We start from the raw sequence: 26,267 nt of genomic DNA, 5'->3' as shown, positions 1-26,267 counted from the left end.
GTGAAGTCACGTCTGCAGGGAGAGAACAGGAAAAGCTTGGAGGGCGGAGACCCCCGGGAGAGGAGGGCAGAGAGTGACCTACTGTGAAAGCTCAAAAAATACTGAATCACTGACTGAATGCAAGGGGGAAGGGTGCCATTCGCAGCGGGCACCATGGACCAGCCCCTGGTCCCAGCGACGCCTCACAGCCTTCTTGGCCTTGACCCCTCGTGCCCAGTGTGCCAGCAACAGGCCGGTTCAGAGAAGGGAGCCCCGGAGAGGGGGGTGAGGGCTAGCCCCAGAGTAGGGTTTCTTGATCCTTGGAGGTCGAACTCCTTCTGAGGATCTGGTGGAAATTCTGCTACCGCTGCCCAGAAAAACAGACACACAACCTGACACGCATGGCAGGGGGTCCGCCAGAGCCCATCCATGAACCCCAGCCCACAAAATCCTCTCTCTCCTTCCCAACCCAATATCGCCCGCCTACCTACTCCTCCATGCCCCATGCCAGGGCCCCAGGAGCTAAGACACAAGCCCTGCCTCTGGGAGCTTGCAGGTCAGACCAAGATGCACCCCCAAGGGACTCAAAGCAAAAGCAGAGGGGCCCATGTGGGAGTTCCCAGGAGGGAGGGGCTCATTTCCAATCTGAGGAGGCAGCCTTGGGATCACAGCAAGCCCACAGGCTCTGGAGTTGGCCAGTCTCTTCATTTATACAGCGGAGATCAATGACCGCTTCCCAGGGACGGCGTGGGATAGTCAACGGTATTTAGCATGGAGCGAGGCTCACGTAAACGTGCCATAAACACTCCCTCTAGCATTGGCCCAGCTGGGCATGGTAAGTTGAATAATGGCCCTCCAAAACTGCCCATATCCTAAGCACTGGAACCTGTGACTCTCTTACCTTAGATGGCAAAAGGGACTTTGCTGATGAGACCACATTAAGGGTTTCGAGGTGGGGTCGTTATTATGGATTATCCAGGTGGACTCGATGATTACAAGAGTCCTTACTAGACAGAGGCAGGAGTGTCAGAGTCAGAGCAGATGTGACAATGGAAGCAGAGGTCAGAAAGGCAGGGAGATTTGAAGATGATGCACTGCTGGATTTGAAGATGCAGGAAGGGGTCCAGGGTCAAAGAATTCAGGTGGTCTCTAGAAGCTGGAAAAAGCAAGAGAAAAGATCCTCCTCTAGGGCCTCCAGAAGGAACACAGCCTGGAGGATCCATTTTCATCTTCTTTTTTTGTTTTGGTTTTTTGTTTGTTTTTGTTTGGTGGTTTGTTGTTTTTTGTGGGGTTTTTTTGCCACGCTGCGCAGCATGCGGGATCTTAGTTCCCCAACCAGGTCTCTAACCCGCACCCCGCCCCCAGTGGAAGCACCATTCTTAACCACCAGACCACCAGGGAAGTCCCCATTTTCATCTTCTGACTTCCAGACTATAAGATAATAAATTCGTGTTGTTTTAAGAGGCTAAATTTGTGGTAATTTTTTACAGCATCCACAGTAAACTAATACACCAGGCCTTGCCAGGGGAGGCCAGAGCCTGCTGGGGCGAGGCCGTGGTGCAGGAGGGAGGCCGGAGGGGGGAGTTTTGCAGCCGGCAGGGCAAGGAGTGAGACTGCGTTGGGAGGGAGGAGGGGCTGGACATGGAGTGCTCAGCCCGTGACCTCACCCTTGGCCAGCCAGGCTGCCCTGGCATCCGGACGCCTGTCAACCCGAGGTTATATGCCTCACTGGGCCAGAAAGGGATCCCCGTGTAGCCAGGCCCCAGGCAAGGGTGGGGTTGTGGCAAAGAAGGCTGGTGCCAGGGGAGGGAGCCCAGTCAGCCCCTGGGGCTGCAGAGGCCACATGAGTGGAGGGGGAGGCCAGCAGGGGATGGCAAGGTGCCCTGTCACCCAGGGCCCCCTGCCAGCTCGTCCTGGTCTACCTCTCTCTCTCCTGTGGGGCACGAAGAACTCCCTTCCTCCCTTCTTTTTCCCTTTCCACCCCTGGGCTCCCCTAGGAAAGTGGGAGGAGGAGGGACTTGGGGGTAGAGAGCAAGTGATGGGGTCACAATCTCAGCTCAGTGGCTGAGTAGCTGGATGACCTTGGGCGAATCACGTTGTCTCTCTGACCCTGTTATCTCCCCTGGAATTGAGGAAAGAGTCTCCACTTCACGGGGCTATATTAAATGACACAATACAGCGCCCAGCATAGAGTAAACCCTCCAAGTGCAGCTGGTCGTTGTGTTATCACATGTATACACGCCACTGCCCACAGATGGAACATCAAGTCTATCTGCCCTGCTAGGTGCCCAGTTCTTCCAGGGAACATGGTGTCCTGCCTATCTTTGCATCTCAGCATTGCTACAATTACTGGTGTGTATTAGGTGATGAATATGTATTTTACCTATTCATTCACTCATTCAACAAGTAGTTATGTGTAACACTGCTTTGGATGATGAAGACATCTGAGGGAAAACAGACCGTATGCATGTAAACAGAGAGTATGTTTGTGATGTGCTATGAAAAACAACAAAGCAGGAAGAGAGAGTGCCAGCGGAGGAGGAAGGGGAGCGGTTTGCTCTTTTGTACAGGGTGTCAGGGAAGGTCTGTCTCACAAGATGCTGCTGGAGCAGAGACCCAAGGGAAGTGAAGGAGTGGGCCCTGTGGATTTCTGGGCAAGTGGGGGGTTCAGGCCTGGTGGAAGCATTCGAGGACAGCAAGCCTGGTGTGGTGGGATCAGAACGGGTGAGGGCTAGAAAACAAGGTCTGACATAGTTGGGGCCAGATCACACAGGGCCTTGCAGGCCATAGTAAAGCCTGGATCTTACCAGGCTTTACTATGGAAATTGACTATAGAATGGAACTGCTATTCTCCAGACAGGGTGGATTTAAGGAGGAAAGGTCTGGGAGGATAGTGAGGGAGTGTGATGGTTAATTTTATGTGTCAACCTGACTGGGCCATGGGGTGCCCAGATATTTGGTCAAACATTCTGGGTATTCGTGCTGGTGTTTTTGGATGAGATGAACATCTGAATCTGTAAGACTGAGTAAAGTGGATTGCCCTCCCAAATGTGGGCAATCGGCTGAAGGCCTGAATAGAACAAAAAAAGGCTAAGAGAGACTTTGCTCTCTTTGCCTAAGTCTTTGATCTGGGACATGGATCCTCTGCTTTCAGACTTGGACTCAGACTGGATGGCTCTCCTGTTCTCGGGCATAAATAAATATTGTGTGCCTACCTCCTACTGGTTCTGTTTCTCTGGAGGACGAACACAGGGAGTCCGAAGTCGGGTCTATGTTCAGCCCGAGATCCTGCTCAGTATCCTGGTGGAGACGTGGAATAGGCCGAGATATGAGATCACAAGGGACTGAGAGCAGATTCGATCATTGAACTGAGTTTGAATCCTCCCGATCTCTGTCCCTTGACCCAGCTGAGGCCGGTTTTCTCCTCTGCACAACTGCGGAAGTGGAATCCTTTCCTGCCTCTTCTCCCCAGAACAGCCCTGGGCTCCAGCTTTGCGTCCTGCTTGGAGAGCTCTCCTGTCCTTGGCTTCTCCAGAGGGTTCACATAACCTCCAGAAGCCCTAAGTCCCTTCCCCCTCCCCAACTCTGTGGTCTTCTGACAGAGGGGAGCCCCCACAAGGTGAGGGGAGCCCTAAGCAGAGGGGTTCCCCACCCAGGCCAGGAAAGGACAGCTGGGCTAGCAGGGGTGGATCTGTCTTCACTGCTGCTCTCCCGGTCTCCCAACAAGTTCTGGCCCCCAGCACCCCCCCATGCCAGCTTCCCTTGGTGGCTTGGACACTTCATACCCCCCAGGAGGTGCAGTGGAATGGAGGGGGACATCCAGGCAGGCCCAGCTTCCCAACTGGGTGTAGCTCTTATCAGCTGGTGACCTGGGCAGGACACTTTGTCTCTCTGAGCCTCATTTTCCCCATCCGTAACAAAGGGATATGGGTGACTGCCTTATAGGGTTGCTGAGGGTAAGATGCACCTACCACAGTGGCTGTTGCTTAGTAATAATGACAGCAGATGGCAGGTCTTTCAGACTCCTTTCCCCACCCCAGCCAGCCACTCTCCTTTCTGAGAGATTAGATTATTTTACCCCCATCCTGTCCTTCAGAAGCCAAATTTTCCTGTGGACGTGGGCAGCCAGGGAATGGTTGACAAGGACAGGGCTTTCAGAAAGGCTGCCGGTCGCCCAGGAAACTACCCCACTCGGAGTTCCCTGGGGTCCCACAGGTCGTTGGGTTCTTGCGCCACCTGCTGGATGCAGTGCCGCACTGCTCCTAAAGCACCCAGACCCGGGAGTCCTGCATCTCCAAGCAGAGGACACTCTCTGCCCCACCCCTCTTCTCCTCACAGCATCTCCACCATAAAAGGTCCTTCTTTCTGTTTGTCCCTACATTTTCCCAGAGACCAGAAGCATGGAAAGGAGTTGGAAGCACTGTGAACCACAGGGAGGAGTGGGAGCAACGCCCTTCCCGGAGAACGACGAGGACGGCCGAGGGCTCTGGTGGTGTGGGGTCCGAAGGAAGTCCCTCCCCTTAATTGATTTCCTGAAGCTCGGACTCCGCAGTGCAGACACACGTTTTGTTTCTCATTAGTCCACTTTCCACCAAGAGGGAGCAGTGGGGAGGAAGAGGTTAAAATTGGGGGTGGGAGAGTGACGTGCAGGGTCACAGCCAGGTCCTTACGCAACATCCCCTCCAGGCTCCCTCCTCCTTTCCAGCGGCTCAGCCCCTGATGCCCTAGTCCTGACTTCTCTTTTCTTCTCTGGGGAGAACCTCCCTACCTACCTTGACAGCAAGTCAGACAAACCCCTTGGAGCCCCAGATCATCCTGCCTCAAAGGGAACTCCCGGGGGCGAGGGGCAGAGGAGGGAGAAGCAAAAAGCCCTCTGCTATGAGAGACAAGGTCTCCTGGGTTGGATTCCTGCCTGAGGCAGCCCCCGTGCTTGGCCATCCTGAGGTCATCCTGCCCTGAAAGGTGAAGGGTGAGGTGGAGCAGCTGACATGTGGGGTCAAAGGACAGGAAGCTTAAGGGCTTCCCTGGTGGCGCAGTGGTTGAGAGTCCACCTGCCGGTGCAAGGGACACGGGTTCGTGCCCCGGTCCGGGAAGATCCCACATCCCGTGAGCCATGGCTGCTGGGCCTGCGCGTCCGGAGCCTGTGCTCCGCAACGCGAGAGGCCACAACAGTGAGATGCCCGTGTACCGCAAAAAAAAAAAAAAAAAAAAAAGACAGGAAGCTGTTGGCGTGCCTGGGGGGTGGGGTGCTCCTCTTTCCCCGGTTAGGATCACAAGTAGAGAGGCACACGGAGAGGGAAAGGCTGGTGTCTACCCGTCCCAGGGTAATACTGCACCTTGCAGCCCACATGCCTCCTCCCTGACTTCAACTGCGCTGGGGATGTGGATGCCTTGGGAGCCAGACACCCTGGCTCCCAGCCCAGAAGCTGAGGTCGCCAATGGGCTTAAGAGGGCGTGGAGCAGAAGGCCGGGGACCAAGGTCTCCCTGACCCCGCCCATCTTCCCTACTGAGCTGAGCTGCAAGGGAGGTAAAGGAGGAGGCTGATGGAGGGGAGTCCGAACCCTGCAGGTGAGGGGCGTTGCCCTGAGGACAACAGGTACGGCGAGCGGGGGTGGTAGGGCAGGGGCCCGGGAGAAGTTGCATCCTTTGACCCTGGCACTACCCTCTGACCAAATGCAGGCAGAGGGGCTGCTGGGGGTGCACTGGGGTGGATAGAACTAGCCCCTCAACATCCAGATGGGGGGCAGCCTGTGGGTAAAGCAGAGGGGGGACCAGAGATGACGGAGTTGGGGCGTGTGTGGCCCTACAAGCCTGGAGGGATCCTGAAAGAGCAAAAAGCTCTTCGTAAGAGTGGAGGGGGGCGCTGCCTCCCCACCAGCCCCCGGGGCTGGTCCCGCCTCCTCTCCAGACTGCACTTCCGGGTGTGAGGAGAGCCGGTGGAGGGAAAGGTTGAGCGCAGCTGAGTCGCACGCAGCTGGGGTACTAACCCCTCCTCTCTGGGCTGGCTGCCCAGGTCCTGATTGGCATTAGAACCACAGAAGCTTAAAGGGCCCTCAGAGGGCTAATCCGAACCTCTCCAGAGCTACCCAGTCGTGCCATCTGAGATCGGATGTGTGGGGAAAGGTGGAGCCAGAGTTGAGGGCCACCCACCACTCTTCATCTGTCCTCCAGGGTGCACCAGCCACGGCCCCCGCTGCTACCCACCGATGTGACGGCGACCCAACTCTCCTGCTCCATCCACCTGTACTGCGAGCCGGGCCCCCTAGGGTCCCCGGGGCCCCTGTTCCTGCTATGGCTGGGGGCGCAGCCAGCTGCCCAGGCTGAGTACCTGCAGCTCTACCTGGCCTGCGGCTTGGAGCATGCTGAGCTGCCTCCTGTGCCCGCGCCGGGGCCTGGGGCAAGCTGCCCAAGTGCTGGCGCTGCTGTGAGGGCCTGGGGCCCTGGCCAGCCGCCCACTGGCGATGCACCTTTGTACAGGTGCTCCTGCTCATGGGCCGGGGCCGGGGGCGCCACAGCAGCGTGGCCCGGTGCCTGAGGTGCCCTATTTTCCACAGCCTGGTGGTGGGCAGCCTGGACCGCATGGTGCTGGGTGAATGTGCGGGGCAAGGGTGAGGGGGCACCTGGGCCACAGGAACCAGGCTGGACTCCAGGCAGACAGGCAGTTCTGCCGACCAAGGGGTCTGTGATCTGCATCTGTCCCAAATGCGGCTCTGGGTTTCCTCTGACCGTCCGTCCACCTGATGTGGCCTTCCTACCCGGAGCATCTGTTGTTTTGTCCCATCTGGGCCTCCCCCACTGTGGCTGAATTTACAACCCAGAGTGACCGTGTTGCCTGGGTCCAGCCTGGCATGCCTTTATCTGCAGCGTCTATTAAGGCTAATTTACTAAGCGCCTATAACTTTCCATACTCACTCACATAATCCCCACAGTGAGGCCATGAAGTAGGTGCTGTGCCTTCTGAAATTCTTTTCTTAGGACACATGCTTTGCAGAGTCTCAGAAATCATGTACAGTTGACTCTTGAACAACACGGGTTTGAACTGTTGCGCGGGTCCACTTATATGGGGCTTTTTTCAGTAAATACGTACTATAGCACTACAGGATCTGAGGCTGATTGAATCTGCAGATGTGGAACAGATATGCAGATATGGAGAGCCAACTATAAAGTTATATGCGATTTTCGACTGCGTGGAAGGTCAACATCCCTAACCCCCACATTGTTCAAGGGCCAACTGTAATTGGATGCACAGGTTTCCCCTAAAACAGTGATTTTCGAACTTTGGTAAATATCAGAATCACCTGGTGCTGAATGATGATTCAGAGGCCCACACCCTATCCTATTTCAGTGAGTCTGGGCCTCTGGGTTTTTAAGCTCTCTTGGTGATTCTGATACCCACCACAATTTGAGGGCCACTGTGTTCTAACTTCCTCTAGAAGGACCAAACTAATGCTAACATACCAAGTAACAGGAAGGTCATTGCTACAAAGTAACCCATTCCATTCCTCAGCTCTAACTGACCAACTAGTCTAGTTCAAAAGGAAAACTCAAGCAGAGTGACTGGGAATTTCTCTAAAAATCCTTAGATCTTTTCCATCTCAATTGCTGGTCAAATTGCTTCCTGTATGGTTTTTGTAAAGCAGAGTGCAAGACAAACCATGAAACATGGCCTCGCTCTGGTCCATCCCCTCTCATCTTTTACAATCCCCTGGCCTCCAAACATCCTTCTCCCACCCAGCTGGGTCACCTCAGACTCCTAGGTGCTCACCAAGGCCACAGAGTCCAGGGCACAAGGCCTCTGGGGACTCTCGATGACCCAGTCACTTTGCAACAACTCCTGGAGCCATTGTTGAACCAGTTCTGAACCCACCCAACAGTCCAGCACTTTCCTTCTTGTTCCTGAAGATGCCACAAAGCTGGAAAAGGCCACAGAGAGAGGCTGACTCCAGACCACGTGGCTCTTTTAGGAAGGGCCTTGGGAGAGGGCAGTCACCGGCCCAGGGTGCCAAGAATGGGCTGAGGGAGCCCCTCCCTGGCAGTCCTGGGGATGTTTCCAGCTCTTCACTACCCACAACTAGGGCCTTCTGCCCCCTCTGCTTCCTGCCACCAGAACATTCCCAGGCCATCTTCCTTGCTTCTGCCCCGAATGGTGTCTGTACCTGGTGGGACAGCTGGGTGCCCGCTGCCCAACTACAACAGAGGCAGAGAAGGCAATGTGAACATCCCAAGACCCCCAACTCTAGGGATACTCAGCAGCCCATGTGTCAGTGCTGTCCCCACCAGGAGGCGGGTCCTGAGCCACATATGACAATGGGCGCTAGCCCCCTCTCCCTGGTACCCACAGGTGTGTCTCAGCGGATGAGACCGCAGGCCCTGGGCCCGGTGGTCAGGGCCACAGCCATGCTCTACTTCCACCTGTGCACGGGCTGCACCGTTCGGCATTACGAGGCCGCGGCGAGCGCTTTCTGGCAGCCGCCCGCGAGGCCCCCGACGCTAGTCTTCCACAGCCACGATGACCCCCTCTGCGACAGAGCCTGCCTGCAGGAGCTGCTGGCCAGCTGGCAGCAGCTGGGCAAGCCGATGTGGGCGCAGGCCTGGGAGACCTCACGCCACGCGGCCCACCTGCGCCAGCACCCCCCTGGAGCAACGCAGCACTCTCACCACCTTCCCAGGGAGGCTCGGCCTGGTGCCCCCTGCGGCCCGGCTCTGATGGGGCTCTGGGCTCCAGCTTACCGCCAGGAGAGGGGCTACCTGTCCAGTGGACAAGGGACAGAGACAGGATGGCGGAGGCGTTGAAACCTCTTGATTTATTCAGATTATTTAACATACAACGACGCAACTGTGACCCCAAAGTGTGCAAAGTTAAAGCCTTCAACTGCAGCTGAGAGGGGAGGGCAGGAACGGTACACCCGGGGATGGGGGTGAGTCAGGAATGACGAGCAGCCTCCTCCCCAGGTCCAGGGGTGGGGCGGCCTGAGGAGCAGGGCCTGGATAGTCCAGGGCCAGGGGTAGGGGGCAGAGACCTCCCTCTGGCTTAGGTCAGGAGCCCAGAAGTGCCACATGGCTGAGGGGGCAGCAGCCCGGGAAGGGGCCAGAGGCAGGGCCAGGAGAGCACCAATTCTGGGATGGGGGTTAGGGAGGGAGGTGCCCTACAGGAGAAGCCAGGAGGGGCCACGTGTCCCAGGGGCGGGAGCCGGGCCGGAGCAGGCTGCAGCAAGAAAGACCTGAGGCAGGCGCAGGGCCTGAGAGCCCAGGCTGGCTGGGCTCAGGGGGACTGAAGAAGGGGGAACCCGGGGGGCTCCCAGGGCAGCCCGGCCTGGGAGCAGTCCTGACTCTGCGGGGGAAGCCCAGGGAGGGGCCGCAGACCCTCAGGGCCTCCCCTCCTCTCTCCCTGGAAAGGAGCTGGGGAACCAGTAGTGCAAATCTGTGGACCACTCAGTTATGGAGGGAGGCTGTACCCAAAGGGGGACCCTGGGGTATGACCCCTCCGCCGCCTGGGCCTCCACCACCATCCTCAGTACAGCCGCTTCTCATAACTGTGGGCACAAGGCAAGAGGGAAACTGAGAGTGGGTATGAGGGAAGGTGGCCTCACCGCCCGCCCCCCCCCCCAGACCCCTTGCCCAGGCCAGCCCTGGGCCACTGGGCGGCCCCCAGACTCAGGAGAGGCAGCGAGCTGCAGAAGCCTCTGCCTCTCAGCCACAGGGGGCGGGAGGGAATGAGAAGCAGGCCACGTGCCTCTGTCCGCCTCAGGCCAAGGCTCCCGGAAGAACCATGCCAGGCCCAGGGACAGCCATGCTCCTTCTGGCCACAGCCGCAGCTGGTGGACTGTCCTCAGTGCTGGGGTGGAGAGACAGCTCAGGAAGGCACGTCCATCCTCACAGAGCAAGGTCAGGCCAACCTGAGCCTCTGCTTCCCACGTCTCCACCCCACCCCTGAAGGCACTGTGGCCTGGGTCCCTTGTGGTCACTGGGTCCAGTCCAAGACAGGACAGCCTCAGGCCTGTGGTCAGGGACATCTCTCTGCACCCCGGGAGGGGATGGTTCCTCTGGAGGAGGGGCCACCGCCAGCTGCCCCCAGCATGATGCTAGTACTAGGGCCCGTGTCCCACGATAACACCCCAGCAGGCCCCCAACCCAACGCCCGGCCCCAGCCCAGGACCCACCCAGACTGCCCCTGCTCTACTCTACGCCTGGCCCGGGCAGCGCGGTTACTTACACGGCAGAAAGGTATAGCTACGGGAGGATGGGGCAGAAAGAGACACAGGTTAGATGCCCGCCTATGCCTCAGGGGACAGGCCCTCTCGACCAGGGCGAGGCCGCATGCCTGCAACTACTGCTGCCAACTAGCACTGCCCCCGCCCACGGTCGCCCCAGCACCGGCCCTGACATCTGTCTTTCTGCCCTTCTCCCCGCCAAGGGCTCATGCCCCCAGCCTCCACCTGCCTGCCTGGTGCCGCCACCAGCCAGAGCTCAGCACCGCCAGCCCCTGCCACCAGCCACCAAGCTTCTGAGCAAGCAAGGGCTGGGGAGCCCAGGAGGGGCTAGAGGCCACATCTCCCATGCCCGGCTCGGGGGAGATGCCCGAGGGAATGGGAGGGCCTGCCTGCATGGGGACTAAAGGACAGGGTTCAAGGGTGGGCTGGGCCCTGTAGGAGAGGGTGATGGGGGTCATCCTGCAGCAGCCTCCATCCCTGGTGCAGATGGTCCTTGGGGTCCCTGAGACCTTGGCTCAGCCTCTGAACCATGGCCCCACCTGCCTGACCCAGTGCCAGCCAGCTGGGGCAAGGAGGCTGCCACACTTACGAGTGCAGGCCGTGGACACCACCCTCGATCTGAGCTGACATGGTCCGCTTCTCAAACTTGAGCTCTCCTGAGTACATCATGGACCTGCAGGCAGGGAAGTGGTGCAGGTCAGGGGAACCAAGGGTGGAGGAGAGAGAGAGAGAGAGAGAGAGAGAAAAGAAATGGGAAATACGGGGGCACCAGGAGCCTCCCTGATGCCCCCCACCTGCTTGCTGCCCCTCTAGTCACAGCACTCACCGCAGGACAGACAGGCTACGGGCACCGATATCCTGGCAGCCATGCTGGATCCCCGCTATGAGGTAGGGCACGAACTTCTGAATGGAGCCTTTGTCCTGGATGGAGCCCGAGACACCCTGCGCGATCTTCACCTTATCTCCCTCGCTGCACAGAAGGCGGGAAGACTGAGCCCCACCACCCATGGCTCAGGGGACGCCACCCCACCTCCCAAGGGTACCAGCAGAGGGGCTACCACCCAGAAGGACCCCCAAAGCCGCCACTCCCCGGGCTACAGCATAAATAAGCACGGATTCCGAGTCAGGTGGCCCCGGCACCATGCCAGGTCGGCAACTTGGGCCCTGTGCCTTGAGTCCCAGAACTGTCATATGGAGACTGGGTGCCACCTTGGGCAGTCAAAGGCTCAGGTGGGCCTGAAGGGTTGGGAGCTGATCTGCCTGGGGCCAGGGCTGGGGGCAGGCACCTGAAGTAGCGCTTCTGGCTGCTGCTGCTCTTCTCCATGGCGTCCAGCGAGCCCATGCCCCGGTACTTCTTGAGCCTCACACCGTCCGAGAAGAAGTACTCGCCGGGGGCCTCCGTGGTGGCAGCGAGCAGGGAGCCCATCATCACTGCAGTGGTGGGGGGTCAGCGCCTCTAGCCCCATGGCCCGCCCACCGCCCCCCACCGGCCTGCCCGATCCCCGGCAGACCCACCCCCTCACCTGTGGAGGCACCAAGGGCCAGGGCCTTGACCACGTGCCCCACGGTCTGGATGCCACCATCGGCTATGACCGGCACCCCGAAGCGCCGGGCGTACTCAGCCACCTTGTACACAGCAGTACCCTGCGGCCGACCACAGGCCATCACTGGGGACAGTACACAAGATAAAGGCGTCAACAGCAAGGGGAGCCAGGTGCATTACAGGCCCCTTTTTCCTTGTGCCCTACCTCCACGTGGGAAAAGGGACAGGGCTGGATGTTAATGTGGCCAAAAAATAAGTGGCAGCAAATAACACTAGGCGAACGCACTCCAGAACCTGGACCACCCCACCTACAAGAGCACTACGGGAGCAGCGTCAGTAGTGGCCTCAGCCTCACCTCTCTCCAGGCACTAGCTCCCTTACAGAGTTACTAGAGTTAGTTACTCACAGCCTCCTTTGGGATATTGGCTTGCATTTCTTTAAGTTTAATTGTCCAAGGTCCTTAAGTGTTACATTTCTAAGTGAGAATTCTAAGGAACTAGCACTTATCTAAGGATGGATGCAAGGCTGGTTAAAGGAGAAAAGAAGACTAATCTGGTGGTACCTTTGTTTGTTTTGTTCTTATCGCACCCCAAGGTTTAGAACAACGCCTGACACACAGTAGGTCCTCAATTAACATTTGTTAATTTGTGGAGAAGGCCCACATCTCACCTCAAGGGTCAGCTAATGCGAAGGTAGACGGTTAAAAGCAGAGGCTTAGAGACCAAACTGGGAAGATGTTTTGGGCAGCGAAGACCAAATGGGTCATTCAGCGTTCGGGAGACATGACCAGACATGACCAAGGGGCCAGATACACCAGTCTTGGGCCTGCAGATTGGACTTCCTTGACCAGAATCTGAGAAGCAGACTGGCACACACCCCAAACTCACGGTAACCTCATCTTACACCTGCCTCCCCACAAGTCAGTGGGCTAGACAGGCAGAGTCTGAGCCTGGGTCACCCCTGAACCCACCATCCCAGAAAGGGGCCTGGCTGCGTGAGCACTCTGCATGCATCTGTGGAGCGAGACTGAGGCCCCAGGGCCTGTGGAGGGCGACTGGGGTGTTCTTAGTGGCAGTCACTCACTCTCCTACTGACACCCACCTTCTTGGGTGATGCAGATGGAGCCGCAGCCCATGCCCACACGTAGCCCGTCCACACCAGCATCAATCAGGTTCTTGGCCTGAGCTGCTGTCACCACTGGGGGGCAGGGGGAGTGGGAGGGGAGGAACAGTGTGACGATAAGTTGCCCCTGCCCTGCCCGGGGGCTTCCCGGGACCCCAGTCTACACCTCCCGTTCACCTACTGTGACCAAAGCCCATTTATTCGGCTCCCTGCCCCTCCATGCCAAGAGCGATGCCATCACCAGGGAATGCCAAAGGACAGAGAAAGGTTACACAGTGAGGGGGCCAGGGCCAGCACTCACCATTCCCCCCAATCACCTGGAGGCGGGGGTACTTCTGCTTGATGTAGTGTACCATGGCGATCTGATACACAGAGTTCCCTTGGGAGGAGTCCTGTGAGAAGGGGGACAGGAAAGCTTAGGCTTGGAGGCTGAGAATCCTCACTGAGGGAGGGGGTCTTAAGTGGACAAATCCTGAAATGGTATCAAAGATATATGAGAGGGGCTTCCCTGGTGGCGCAGTGGTTAAGAACCTGCCGGCAGATGCAGGGGACACGGGTTCCAGCCCTGGTCCGGGAAGATCCCACATGCTGCGGAGCAACTAAGCCCGTGTGCCACAACTACTGAGCCTGTGCTCTAGAGCCTACGATCCACAACTACTGAGCCCACGTGCTGCAAATACGGAAGCCTGCATGGCCTAGAGCCCGTGCTCCACAACAAGAGAAGTCACTGCAAGGAGAAGCCTATGTACCGCAACGAAGAGTAGCCCCCGCTCACCACAACTAGAGAAAGCCCACGCACAGCAACGAAGACCCAATGCAACCAAATATAACTAATAAATTAATTAATTAAAAAAAAAAAAAAGATATATGAGAATACACCTTTGTCTTTTTCTGGGAAGACAATGGACAGCTCTCGGCAGAGTCTCAAAGGGGCCAGCCTTCCCCCAAAGTTAAGTTAAGCACCACTAACATAGAGTCTCACAGCAGACAAAGCCCTTTCATACCCACAAATAGGGACTGGTTCTCACAGCAAAGAGATCTTGCCTGTGGTCGTATCCACTTCCCACCAACTCACGAACCAAACAGAATTACTTAACCTCTTGAGCCTCGGCTTCCCCGGGGCACGGTGACTGTAGCTCGGGGGGGGGGCTGCTGTGAGGACTGAGTTCATCTGCATAAACGCCTTAGGGCAGCACCTGGCAAGTGGGAGGTGCTCACTGAATGTGAATGGCAACTATTAGGGTCAAGTTATGAGTGTGAAGGGCCCCCAGAGGGGTCCACAGTTTGTTCTGAGCTGTCAGAGTACCAGTGACCCTCCCAGTTCTGACTCCGGGCTTAATTAGAGGTGAACCTGGTCTTCATAAGCCTCAGCGCTACTGAACCGGCCCTGCTCCAGGGCGGCGTCCGCACCAGCACTATGACGTCGGCGCCCGCCTGGGTGAGCAGGTCCAGGCGGTATTTGTCATCCTCACGGGTGCCCACGGCCGCTCCGCACAGCAGCTGCTTGTGGGAATCCTTGGAGGCCAGGGGGTAGTCCCGGTTCTTCTTCAGGTCAGTGCGGGCAATGATGGCCACTAACTCATCTCGATCATTGACAATGGGCAGCTTCCCTGACAAGGAACGCAGGGGTGAATTGAAGGAGCAGGCTTCTGAGGGTGGGGTGGGGTGGGGTGGGGTGGGGTGGGGGGTAGTGAGAATGAAAATGGACCAGGCCACAGAGCCCACTGCAGTACCCAAACCAACCACTAGGTGACAGCACCCACCCAGGAAGCGCTCCTAGGGACCTGGCTCTCTGCCCAAGGAACAGGAAGCAAAGAAACCCAGTTCCTGGAGCTCTTCCTGCCCTGTGGCCTGGCCAGGCTCGGTGGGCAGCCCCTGAGCACTGGCAGCCTTTCCCCTGAAGGGCCACAGGCCACAGTGGTCAAAAAACTCCTAGCTAGGGCACAAACATGAGGTTATCTTGCAGGGAGGAACATGTGTCCTGCCCAACACCACCCCAGAAAACAATCCAGTAAGGGCCAGGGGAGCATTTCCCAGTGGGTCCCACAGGGACCTAATGAATATTATGTCAACAGCCTCAATGTCAAATAAATTTAACCGCAAGACTTCTCAGAGCCTTTGATAAAGTAACGTACAATTCTTTATGCAAGATGGGGAACACATAAAGCAGCATTTTTCAGACTTGTAAGAACACGGAGCCCTTTTTTCATGATGAGTGTTTCACAGGGCTAGTCGCTTTGGGAAATATACTGTGAAGATACCAAATAAGGGATGGGCTTTCCTGAGCCAGGAAAAAGACCTCAGAAGTCACGCTCCAGCCTGACGTTATTCAAACCTTCCCTGAGGCCCAGCCTAGTTGCAGGGACAACCTGCAAGGCTGTGAAGGAACAGGGGGCTCTGCGGTACAGGGAGCCGGGCTGGGGGAGGGGGGGTTCTTGCATTTTCCGCCTCCTCCCTGGTACCTTTCTTGCTGCGCTGCAGGATCTCGTTTGCCTCTTTCAGTGTCACACCCGCTGGAGCCACCACCAGCTCATTCCGCGGTGTCATCACCTGTGGGGCCAGGAACATTTGCCTGCAGGTTGGCAGGTGAGAGAGAAGGGAGCCAGGCCTCCCTCTGGTCCCTGGTCACAGGCACTGGCCTGAGGCCCCGGGACGTGCAGTCCTCTCTGCCCCAGCCACGCTCTCCCTGTCCCGCAGGTACCTCACTGAGGAGGGTGGTGTGGTCCTTCTCAGCGAGAAAGTCGATGTCTCGGGAGGTGACGATGCCCACCAGCTTGCTGCCCATGGCGCCTGTCTCAGTGATGGGGATGCCAGAGAAGCCATGCCGGATCTTGGCCTCTAGCACGTCACCCACGGTGTGCGAGGGGCTCAGCACCACAGGGTCCGTGATGAAGCCCTGTTCAAACTTCTGCGGGCAGAGACAGGGGAAGGAAAAGGCTGGAAGAAAGCTGGAGATGTGTACAGTCTGGCCACAGGGGGGCCAAGGGTCTCCTGGCTGTGCCACAAGGGAGCCAGGGCCCGCCATGGGGCAAGCAAGAGGCCAGCGGGGAAACGAGGGCGGAGCCCTGCGTTCCCACTGTGGAGAACGGCAGACAAGACCCCACAGCCACCAGCCAGGGAGTGCACCGGCCCCGCAGAGCTGGCAATGGGAGGTTGGGAGGGCCTGTGAGACGGAGGCTGCCAGAGGGCATCTTCTTTCTCAGAACGGGCCGGGTACTCGCCTTGACCTTTCGCACCTCGTTGGCCTGGAACTCTGGAGTGCAGTTGTGGTGAATGAAACCGATACCGCCCATCAGCTGGGGTTGAAGGGAAGAATGGTCAGAGCCAGGGGGCCAACCCTTCTCGCTCTGCAAACCCCGCCTCTGATTCCAATTCCTCCGGACGTCCACCCCACTCGGCCCTCTTGGCCCTGGGGTCCCCACACAGGCGCTCAACTCACAGCCATTGCGATGGCCATGTCAGCCTCTGTCACAGTGTCCATGGGGGAGGAGATGAGTGGCGTCTTCAGCGTGATCTTCCGAGTCAGGGCTGAAGTCAGGTCCTGAAGATGGAGACACAGGCTATGTGAAAAGTTTTATCATTCATTCGACAGACATTTACTGAGCGGCTATATGTACCTAGCACCAGGACAGGCCCTGGGGATACAGCAGTGAGCAAGGTGGATGAGGTCTCTGCCACCTCTTCCAGAGCTTATACTCGGAAGGGAAAACGACACACACGAAACGTGCACAAGGTGATTCCAAGTTGGGATGATGGCTCCAAAGGAAACCAACAAGGCAAAGTGACCATTGGAGAAAGAATATGGGGATTAGGGAAATCTCTTTCTTGGGAGGCGACAAATGAAAACTAATCAAGTGAAAGTCCCCAAAGAGGGACTGTTGTTCCAGGCGAGGGAACTGTCTGTGAAACCCCCGCCTCTGATTCCAATTCTCCCTGAGGTGCCTTTAAGAAACGAAAAGCTAGTAGAGTGGAGTGAAGGGAAAGAGGCAGGAGCTGAGGGCTGAGAGGTGGTGGGGGGGGGGGTCAAGGATATGCAGCCTTGAAAGGAGCTTGCATTCAATTTTGAGATGAGAATCCACTGGAGGACCTCAGGCGGACGAGAGACATGATCTGATTTAAAGAGGTCACTCGGGTTCTGATGTGGACATGGGATTCTAGGTGACCAGGCCTGAAACACAGAGACCACCAGGGAGGCTGCTGACAGGTCCAGGTGGGAGATCCTGGCACTGGGAACGTGGAGGCGTGGGAAGCAGTCTATTAGACGTCCAATCCAGGAGAGTAGGTGACTAAGGGTCTGCAGCTCAAGGGAGAGCTCAGGACTGCAAGGATATTCAGGAAGCATTTGCCTGTGAGTGGCAGCCAAGGCCAAATCACAGATTCTTCTGAGATTCAGGCCACCAGCTGTGGATCCTTAGCCCTTAAAACCCTCAAACACAGACTTTGCTATATAATTTTTTGGAGACACAAGGCCCCTGCAGTCCATTCCCAGACCCTGGCTGAGAACCCTGGCCCTGCAGTCTAGAAAACTCCCCCTTCTCTCTGATCCTAGCACAGGAGAAGAGCCACAGCCTCCTGACACAGGCCATAGGACAGGGAGACCGTTGACGGCCAGGGGGGCTTCTCCCATCCCTCTCTTCCTTGCACCCTGCCCAGGATCTGGCACAAAGCCAGGGTGCTCAGAAACTGAACAGCCAAACCAAGAAGGCTTCCCGGTTGCTGTCACAAGGGGAATATCCAGAAGAGTCCTTATTTCCCCCTGAAAAATCTGTCTGGGTCAGCACTGGCTACACAGGCTGGACATGAGCTTCCCCAACCTATAAGTGTCCAGGGACACTCGGGCCCTCTGGCATTTCATGAGAATCAGACCTGAATACATATCAATGATAACAGCAACAGAAAAACTTTTTTTTTTTAATGTGTATTAATTCATGATAGAATAGTCTACCTTTGCCATGAAATGACTTACACCCATCAGCATTAGCCCCTGGGCTCCTGTAGGTTTGTCATATGTTAATTGTGTAAAGGACATTGGTCATTCACCTGGTTTACTGCTGAGCCCCTCCAGTTAAGGGAGGCACTGTTTCCTTGTATTTGTCCACAGTCTAACTTCTTCTTTTTTTTTTTAACCTCATCTCTTTTTCTTTTTTTAAATGTTTTTTATTTTATTTATTTATTTTTGGCTGTGTTGAGTCTTCGTTGCTATGTACAGGCTTTCTCTAGTTGTGGTGAGCAGGGGCTGCTCTTTGTTACAGTGTGCGGGCTTCTCATTGCTGTGGCTTCTCTTGTTGCGGAGCACAGGCTCTAGGCACATAGGCCTCAACAGTTGTGGCGCACAGGCTCAGTAGTTGTGGCGCATGGGCTTAGTTGCTCCGCGGCATGTGGGATCCTCCTGGACCAGGGCTCGAATCTGTGTCCCCCGCATTGGCAGGCAGATTCTTAACCACTGTGCCACAAGGGAAGCCCCACAATCTAACTTCTTCAAACCCTCTTGCCAGTTCTTGTATATCACTGATCTACAAACAAGTCTGTTCACCTCTTCCAAAGTCTCCATAATCTTACTGGCTTCTATAATGTCTTTGCTTAGCACTTCAGACAAAATCCAGTAAGTAATAAAGCAGCCACACCCAAGTGCATGCCCAACCCTTCCCTGGGCCTTTTTGAACCTCACCTCAGGCTCTGTCAGTGAGCCCTCTGGCCTCAGGCCAGGCCCACCTCTCAGGATACCCCCAAATCCCCATAGCTGCCTCTAACCCATTAGGCATAATCCACTGACTGTGCCAGTTTCTCTGACAGCACTGAAGGTTACATCCACCACATTCCCAAGAAAAGTCTCTCCCAGGAATTCCCTGGTGTCCAGTGGTTAGGACTCTGTGCTCTCACTGCTGAGGGTCTGGGTTCAATCCCTGGTTGGGGAACTAAGATCCCACAAGCCACGAAAGAGGCAAGGTGTAGCTTTAAAAGAAAAGGAAAGTCGGGCTTCCCTGGTGGCGCAGTGGTTAAGAATCTGCCTGCCAGTGCAGGAGACACGGGTTCAAGCCCTGGTCTGGGAAGATCCCACATGCCACGAAGCAACTAAGCCCGTGTGCCACAACTACTGAGCCTGCGCTCTAGAGCCCACAACTACTGAAGCCCGCGTGCCACAACTACTGAAGACTGCGCGCCTAGAGCCTGTGCTCTGCAACAAGAGAAGCCACCGCAATGAGAAGCCCGCGCACCACAACGAAGAGTAGCCCCTGCTCACCGCAACTAGAGAAAGCCTGCGCGCACAGCAATGAAGATGCGCGCACAGCAATGAAGACACAACACAGAAAGGAAAAAAGAAAGGAAGAAGGGAAGAAAGGAAGGAAGGAAGAAAGAAAGAAAGAAAAAGTCTCTCCCACACCCTGCCCTTGAGCAAGAGGCCACATACACAGCCCCTCTACCCCATCAGTGGAAGAGGTACTCACCACCTCATCAGCTGTGAAGTCTATGAATCCTGGGAGAATCAGGAAATCGCTGTGAAGAGAGGAAAGTGACTGTTCTGGGTGAGGAGGGGTCCCTGGAAAGGGCAGGGCCTGCCACGCCAGGGGAAGCAGCACAGGGGTGGGGAGACGGGCAGAGCCTCTGAGCCCTGTGCCATGTCAGGACTGAACCACCCTCATGCCCCTCGCTAGCATCTTGTTGACTTTAGCCCAGACAGCTAGAGCCAAAGGCGGTGTAAGCTCTGTGGTCCTAGGGCGCCACGAAGGCAGTTGGCCCCAAATGTCCATTGCCTTCAGGGCTCAGAGTTCATCTAGGAACCTAGACGTTCCCATAATGCTGCACACAGCAGATAAGGTGCCTGCCATTGAAAACTTCTCGATCTTGAGAGGGGGAGACAATAAATAAACACAGAATACACCTGAGAACAGTTTAGTAGGACAGCATGGCATGAACACCACACAGCACAGGACAAGCTGCACAGCCCAGTGCCAGGGCTGCTGAGTCACACAGGGTTCAGAACAGCATAGAGGGACCCCAGGGGGCTGAGTGCAGGGCATGTTCTGACAGAGCAGGCATTGGTAAAGGTTTGCCCAGTTGGACGGGAGCAGCCAACAGACATGGCCTGGGATGGGGAAGTGGAGGAAGGGGCCTTATAGTTAGGACCAGGACACTGGGGGCCCAGCCAAAGCACGGCAGTGGCCAACACTAGCGCGGAAAGGGAATGCAGGTCTGCATGGGTAGGGCAAAGCACAGTGTCACTGCCCAGGAGCCCCGATGGGCTCAATTTCCCTGAAATCACAGGGCCTAGACAGATACAACCAAAAGCAAATGCCCCATGGTGTTCAGGAACACCCCCAACCAGACTAAGCAAAGCCATCGGGCAGCCCAGGGCAGGAAGGAAAAGCTATGGGGTGGATGGGAGGGGTGGGGTCTTTAATTTGCCCCAAGGCCTAGAACAATTTCCCTAGAAAGTTTCCCTGGGAGACTCCACGGAAACTGTATCATAGATACTCTATCCCCCCACCCCCATCAAAGACCACCAAAGAAATAAAGAATCTTCACTGCCCCTGTCCCTTGGCAGCCCTTCTTCTGTACAGTGAAGAGGCCTCTGTGGCTCGGAAGAAATGCTGGAGTCTGGGCCCCTTGGCATTTTCTAGGTATTATATACACCCCTCACCTGGCCCACACCCCAGCTACTCTGACAAGGAAGAGGAGACACACTCCTCAGGAGTGACCGGGTATCCTGGTGTCCAGGGAAACCGCCTGCCAAGCAGGAGTGCTTACAGGCAAAGGCAGGAACCAGCAGGAGACAGGGCAGGGATGCTCTTGGCTCACCAGCATCCTCACTCCACCCCAGTCCCAGGTCCTGATGCTCTTTCCTGGCATGGACACAGTCCTGCAGCCAACAGAAGAGCTAGTGCCAGGCCTGCAGCCAACAGGATAATGGGCCCAGGGCCCACGGAAAAGCACATTAAGCCAGAGGCAAATGGATAGGTCTTGTCCTCCTCAAAAATCCTGGGTGAGGTGGGCTTGGGTGGGTGATAGTCAAAGAATACTCATGCCCAGGGAGCACCAGTACTAACTTGCAGGCAGCCAGGGGCACAAGTGGAAAGAAGGCTGGACTGGACGGTGGAAAAAAAGAACCATCCCAACTGCCCAGCTGGGCATCTCCTGGGGGCAACACCCAAGCAGCTGCCTTAACTGGGCTCCAGGGCCCCCTCTGCCCTCGTGGTGACTTTGGGAGTTGAGAGGGTGTCGTGGACCAAGGTCTGGTAAAAGTCTCCATTACTCCCACATCTCGCGTTCCCACACGCCCCAAGGCCCCTCCATGCGGCCAAGATGCCCGTGAGAGGAGGAAGGGGGCAGGCCGGACCCGGATCTAGCCAGAAACGGGGCATGGCATCGAGGGCCGCGATGTCGCTATGCCACGTCCGTCTGCTCTCGGCGCGGGCCGCCTTCCTTCCCTTGCCCAGCCCTTCCCCCCGCCCCGCGCCCAAGTCGCTCGAATCGGGCCGGGGACGCGGGCGTCACCAAGGGGGGAGCTGTGCACGTGCAGGACCGGGGCCGGGAAGGGGGGGTGGGGATCGCGGCGCGTTAGTGCGCGCACCCAGGTAGGGCCGAGGCCCCCAGCGCTTACTTGTAGGTGAGGCCGTCGGCGTTGGCGAACAGCTGCTGCGCAGTGAGCCCATCCTCGGGCACGTAACCGGTGCCGCCGCTGATCAGGTAGTCCGCCATGCTGCCAGGAGACACCGCGACCCGACATAAACACCCGCGCGGGCCGCCCCGCTACCGCTGCTGCCGCTGCTGCTACTGCTGACGCCGCGCCACGGCCACGCTGCCGCCGCGGGCTGGGAGGGCCGGGGGCAGGGGCTGCGGCAGCGGCGGGGCGGGCCCAGGGCGCCGCCCTCCCCTCCCGCCCCTCCTCCGGGAGCCCGCCGCCTCCGCCCGGAACAGCACAAAGAGCCCCGCGGAGCCCGGCCCAGCCGCCGCCGCCGCGCGCACGCCCAGGGCCGCCTGCAGTGGCACAGCGGCCACTCGGGACCGGGGCGGGGGAGGATGTGTGGATCCAACGAGAGGAGGGGGCTGAGCCAGGCCGGACACGCCCCCTCCACCGCCCCACGTTCCGCCTCCTAGGCTCCCCGTAGCGCCTCCCCCAGGCCCGCCAGCATCCTGGGCTACCCCAAGCCATCCGACCTCGCCGGCCTGAGTCTCCCCTGGCCCTACTCCCCAGCCCCAGGGTTACCTCTCACATGGTTTACCTTTCCCAAGACTAAGGCTCAGACTTTAACCAGGCCCTGGAGCCCTGAGGAACTGGTTTGGGCTGACAGCTCCCCAACACAGCAGTTTGAGGTTGTACCCTCCGGGCAGTGCACCCGCCCGAGCTCCCCACAACCAGGCATCAGTCCTAGGGTCGGGCATCCTTAACAATGACAATCCCTGACCTTTGGGTGGCCTTGGAGCCATCTGCAGTTTACAGGCGTTTTTCATAAATGATCACATTTACTCTACAATCTATTAATTGCCAATTATTAGGTCTCCCATCCCACCCCTGCTTTACAGATGCAAAACCTACAGTTCAGCAGGCGATGGAGACAGGTACTAGCCCTGACTCCTGATCCAATGCTTCAGTCTTACATCCTGTCTCATCCCCAGCTCAAAAAGTAGTGTGGATACCGTGGGTTTTAACGCCAGAGGGGAAAGTTTGCTTTTATTGGGAGGGTAGTATGGTGGGAAGGTGAGGGAGGATCACAGGCCTGGCATAGGCAAGTATGTATACATATAAATTAGGGCAGAGGCTAAGGATGTTTTGAGAATTTCCCAAAGCAGACATTTGGTGGCCCTGGATGCCCAGCAAGACCCAGATTTCTACATGAAGGTAGTACGATTAGGTAGTAAGTTGATTCACATGGGAGGAGGTGGGGTGTCAGGGGGCAGACCCTCCCGCTTTGTGTGACCAGAACTACTAACGCTACTGCCTGACCAGAAGCCAGAAAGTGGATTTCCACCCCTCCCCCACACCCTCTATCTCAGGGCCAAATACCACGCTCTCCTCCCTCTGTCCTCCTATGGTCCCTATGGCTCATTTCTTGGTGAAGTGAGGGAAAGCTGGGCCAGGGACACAGTCCTCTCCCCGGCAAGGTGGCTGTCTGTGGTACTTCTTCCATCCCCAGCCCTCAAGGCCGGGTTTGTTTACCTCTCACCAGTGTGGTGGCAGCCAGGCCCAAGGGAAATTCCCTGGGATGCCCAGCCCCCCCAGTGACGCCCGGGACCCTGCCAGGAAAACACAGCCTGTTCCATCTGTGTGCAGAGGGGAGGGGAGGCTTCCCACAGAGCTGGGGTGATGAGGCCAATGAGGCTGAGAGTGCTGCAGGGGGCTCACAGATGTCCACAGTGCCCTCTTTCTTACCGTGGGGGACCAGAAAAATCACAGGCGCCCAAGCTTCCCTCTCCACCCAGGGAGCCCCAAGGAGGCTCCTGATGGGGGCCTCTGGAGGCCCACTGGTGTTGAGAAGAGGGGGAGAGGCCCTGCTGGGGTTCTTTGCTGAGTGGGGATTGGGGCCAACTCGCTAGGGATGCCTGGGACGTACTTGATCCCTCAGCACTCACAGACTCATCCAGAGGGCCTGAGCTATTGGGGAGGAGGGTTATCCTGAGGGGACCAGCACTAGGACCTCCTACTGGCCACCTGGAGGCAGAGCAGTGAGACCAGCCACAGAAAGCACCTGGCCCCTCAGGGCTGTCCTGGGCACCTTTCTAGCCATAGAAGGATGGGGCTAGAATAGCATTGCAGGCACAGCACATGGGCTGCCCCTGTGGTCTCCCTGGGTCTCTGAGGGACCTGCTCTGGGTCACTATCTCCTACAACTAGGGTACTATTCAGGGTTCCACCAGGGCTAGGTCCCAGGACAGCAGCTGGGTTCTGCTATCTCAGTTGACCTTCGCATGACACCTGCCCCAGCGTAGAACTCAGAACCAGAGGAGGAGGCTGCCAGGCTGAGTTGTGGGGAGAGTCCTCTTCCTGGTGGCCACAGACCTCACAGCCCCACTCCCATCTCCTGCAGCTCCACACCTCCTCCTGCTTTGACCTGTGTCAGGGCTCCTCATTACTCTAAGCTGCTGAGCTCAGCCCTGGGTTAGGCTGTCCTCTTCCAGAAACTGTTAATCCCCCCCCCCCCGCTTTCCTCCTCCCTCTTCCTGATCTTCCCCCCGCTGCTTCCTCCATGGGGAGGAGACACCAGGCAACCAGTGGCCTCCTCAGCTCGAGGAAGGGCTGTTGGTCCCCTGAGGCTCCACACTTAGCAGCTGCGAGGGCAATGGAACAGAACAGACCCAAGCCCCTTCAAGCCCCTTCCTTAGTACAGGGGGCGCACCCATATCCAGGCAGGGAGCCCAGAGGTCTCTTTCTAGTCTGAGGCTATTTGGTTTTTTTGGTACTCAAAAAAGGGAGAGGCCACTGTTGTGGCCTCTCTCGCTGCAGAGCACACGTTCCAGATGCGCAGACTCCAGAAGTGCAGGCTCAGCGGCCATGGCTCATGGGCCCGATCTTCCCAGACCAGGGCACGAACCCATGTCCCCTGCATCGGCAAGCGGACTCTCAACCACTGCACCACCAGGGAAGCCCTTTGTCTGGGGCTATTTGAAGGGACAAGATTTCAAAACACTTCCGAGGGGAGAGGTGGGGTGGGGGAGTGCTAATAACATTGTTGACCTGGGTTAGGGGACATAGCTTGCCCAAGTTCAAGCCAGAGAGCAATAACTCTGGCCTCAGACCTAGACTTCTCACGGAACCCTGTCCTCTTCCCACAGCTTTAAGCTAGTGATGGCAGATGGAGGTCTAGCCAGCAGGTTTTGAATCTCATTACACCACCTGGCTGGGTCTCAGGTTTTACACAGGCTCTTCAGAGTCTGGTGGGGGTGTGGGGATAGTACAGGTGCAGAAGTACAATCTGGAGAAGGGATGCTCCTGGTGTTCTGAAATGATACTTTTGCAATACCTTCTCCAACCAAGGCACTGCTTCCATAAAGGCCCTGTGTGCCCCAGCACACTCCCTCTCCTCCTGTAGCTTCTCTCTATTGCCCTGGACCCTGAGCCCCAGTAGCTGGATTTCTAGGATGAGAGGAAGGATACAGTTGCCAGAAACACAGTCAATTCTAGAGAGCCAGCCTTCGGGGGCAGGAGGGGCCAGCCTTCACCCAGCAGCCCCTTAAGCCGTTAAAAGTTCTTACATAAGAGGCCAACCCCTGGGCAGAGCTGCAGGGTTAATTCCCCCAGACCACCGCCCACCCCCACCCCCCCAAACCCAGCTTCCAGGTCACCTCCCCAAGCTGCTGAGCACCAACAGATGGGACAGGGAAAGAAGTCCAAATCCTCTGGACCGGAAGGACAATGGGATTGCATTTCAAGCTGCGATACAATCCAGAGATTAGCCACTGTCTCCTTTTCAGTCAGTCCCCTGGGGCCCAGATCAACACCTCCACTCTTCCTCCAGTGACCCTGACAGACCCCATCAGGGTAAGGGCAGAGGAGGTTTTGAATCTTAGGAGAGACCGTGGGGTAAACTGCACTGGCCGCCTCATCAGAACTCAGTGAATGGTGAGGAGGGGACGGTGTCCTCACTCGACTCTGAGGAGGCCCTCCATCTGGACACCTACACCTGCCAGGAAGACTCTGAAGATAGTTCTAGGAGGAAACGGCTAAGGAGGAGTAAGCAAAGTTGGACATGGACTCCAATAGGCTCGGTTTGAACCCCAGGAGTTGGAGCCACTTGGCTCGGGTGTGTAGTTGAGGTCTGATCCAGGACTAAAATTTTAGGGATCGTTCTTCCGACCTGCTCCCCGGTGCAACACAGCACTGAACCTTTTCCACAATGCCCGCCTGCATCCCCCAACCAAAGCTGGGTGCGGGGCGTCTGAGCCCGGTTTCAGGAAGTTAGAGCTTGAGGCGGTAAGAAGGCATGGGTGATGGGACCTACACTTCCCCTCCCCCGCAGCTCTGCCTGGTTCCCAGAGCCGCCGCGCCCGCCCCGGATGCGCCCCGCGCGCTCTGCCCTGGGCGTCACCTCTCAGGCTCGTAGCCGGCCTGCTGCAGGCGGGCGCTGTACCGCTGCGCCGCCGTCTCGTGTCCCGGGTACTGCCGGGCTCCGGGCTCCGGAACATCGGCGGCTCCGCCTCCCTGCAGCGGCGGTGGGAGCGGCCCCGACCCAGCTGGCGGAGCGCGCGGCTCCTCCATGCGGACGCCGCGACTCAGGGCGGGTGGGCGGGAGCCTCTCCGCCTAGAGGCTCCCCGGCCGGGGCTAGGGAGTGAACGCAGCCCAGTCTGGTCCGGGGAAGGGGCGGGGCCGCCGAGGCGGGGTCTGTGTGCCGGGGGCGGGACTCGAGTGCCGGGGACTGGGTCGCTCGGGGGAGGGAGTCCGCTGGGCTTTCCGCGCTGGCAACGCTCTCCCACCGG

The 26,267-nt window shown here is 57.5% G+C and overlaps 1 protein-coding gene across 5 annotated transcripts; it reads right to left on the bottom strand.

Moving 5' to 3' along the window:
• Positions 1 to 8,766: 8,766 nt before the first annotated feature.
• On the bottom strand, positions 8,767 to 26,172 carry IMPDH1 (inosine monophosphate dehydrogenase 1). Of its 5 annotated transcripts, none has more exons than XM_059074213.2 (17): positions 25,879 to 26,115; positions 21,456 to 21,554; positions 19,303 to 19,351; positions 16,296 to 16,397; positions 16,078 to 16,152; positions 15,558 to 15,764; positions 15,319 to 15,406; positions 14,267 to 14,466; positions 13,158 to 13,248; positions 12,836 to 12,931; positions 11,715 to 11,858; positions 11,478 to 11,622; positions 11,018 to 11,161; positions 10,781 to 10,864; positions 10,194 to 10,210; positions 9,714 to 9,815; positions 8,767 to 9,513 (listed from the first exon to the last, which is right to left on the bottom strand). In XM_059074213.2, exons 1-17 carry the CDS (start codon positions 26,046 to 26,048, stop codon positions 9,413 to 9,415), a joined length of 1,914 nt encoding a protein of 637 aa, XP_058930196.1. In that variant the 5' UTR covers positions 26,049 to 26,115; the 3' UTR covers positions 8,767 to 9,412. The 5 variants fall into 5 exon arrangements, with proteins under 5 accessions (XP_058930196.1, XP_058930197.2, XP_058930198.1 ...); XM_059074214.2 differs by having other exon boundaries at positions 16,093 to 16,152; positions 25,879 to 26,026; XM_059074215.2 differs by lacking the exon at positions 10,194 to 10,210.
• Between the last annotated feature and the right edge of the window lie 95 nt (positions 26,173 to 26,267).

The sequence above is a fragment of the Kogia breviceps genome, chromosome 9 (genome assembly GCF_026419965.1).
Source record: "Kogia breviceps isolate mKogBre1 chromosome 9, mKogBre1 haplotype 1, whole genome shotgun sequence".
Lineage (NCBI taxonomy): Eukaryota > Metazoa > Chordata > Mammalia > Artiodactyla > Physeteridae > Kogia > Kogia breviceps.
Note: the sequence above shows the minus strand (reverse complement) of the source record. Positions and strands in the feature narration are given on the sequence as shown.

Excerpts from the sequence above, each read along its gene's own strand:
- IMPDH1 (XM_059074213.2), bottom strand. The coding sequence starts at position 26,048 with ATGGAGGAGCCGCGCGCTCCGCCAGCTGGGTCGGGGCCGCTCCCACCG. Across the intron at positions 15,765-16,077 it reads ACGAGGTGCGAAAGGTCAAG|AAGTTTGAACAGGGCTTCAT; the intron begins GCGAGTACCCGG and ends CTCTGCCCGCAG. Across the intron at positions 11,162-11,477 it reads AGCCAGAAGCGCTACTTCAG|CGAGGGAGATAAGGTGAAGA; the intron begins GTGCCTGCCCCC and ends CCTTCTGTGCAG.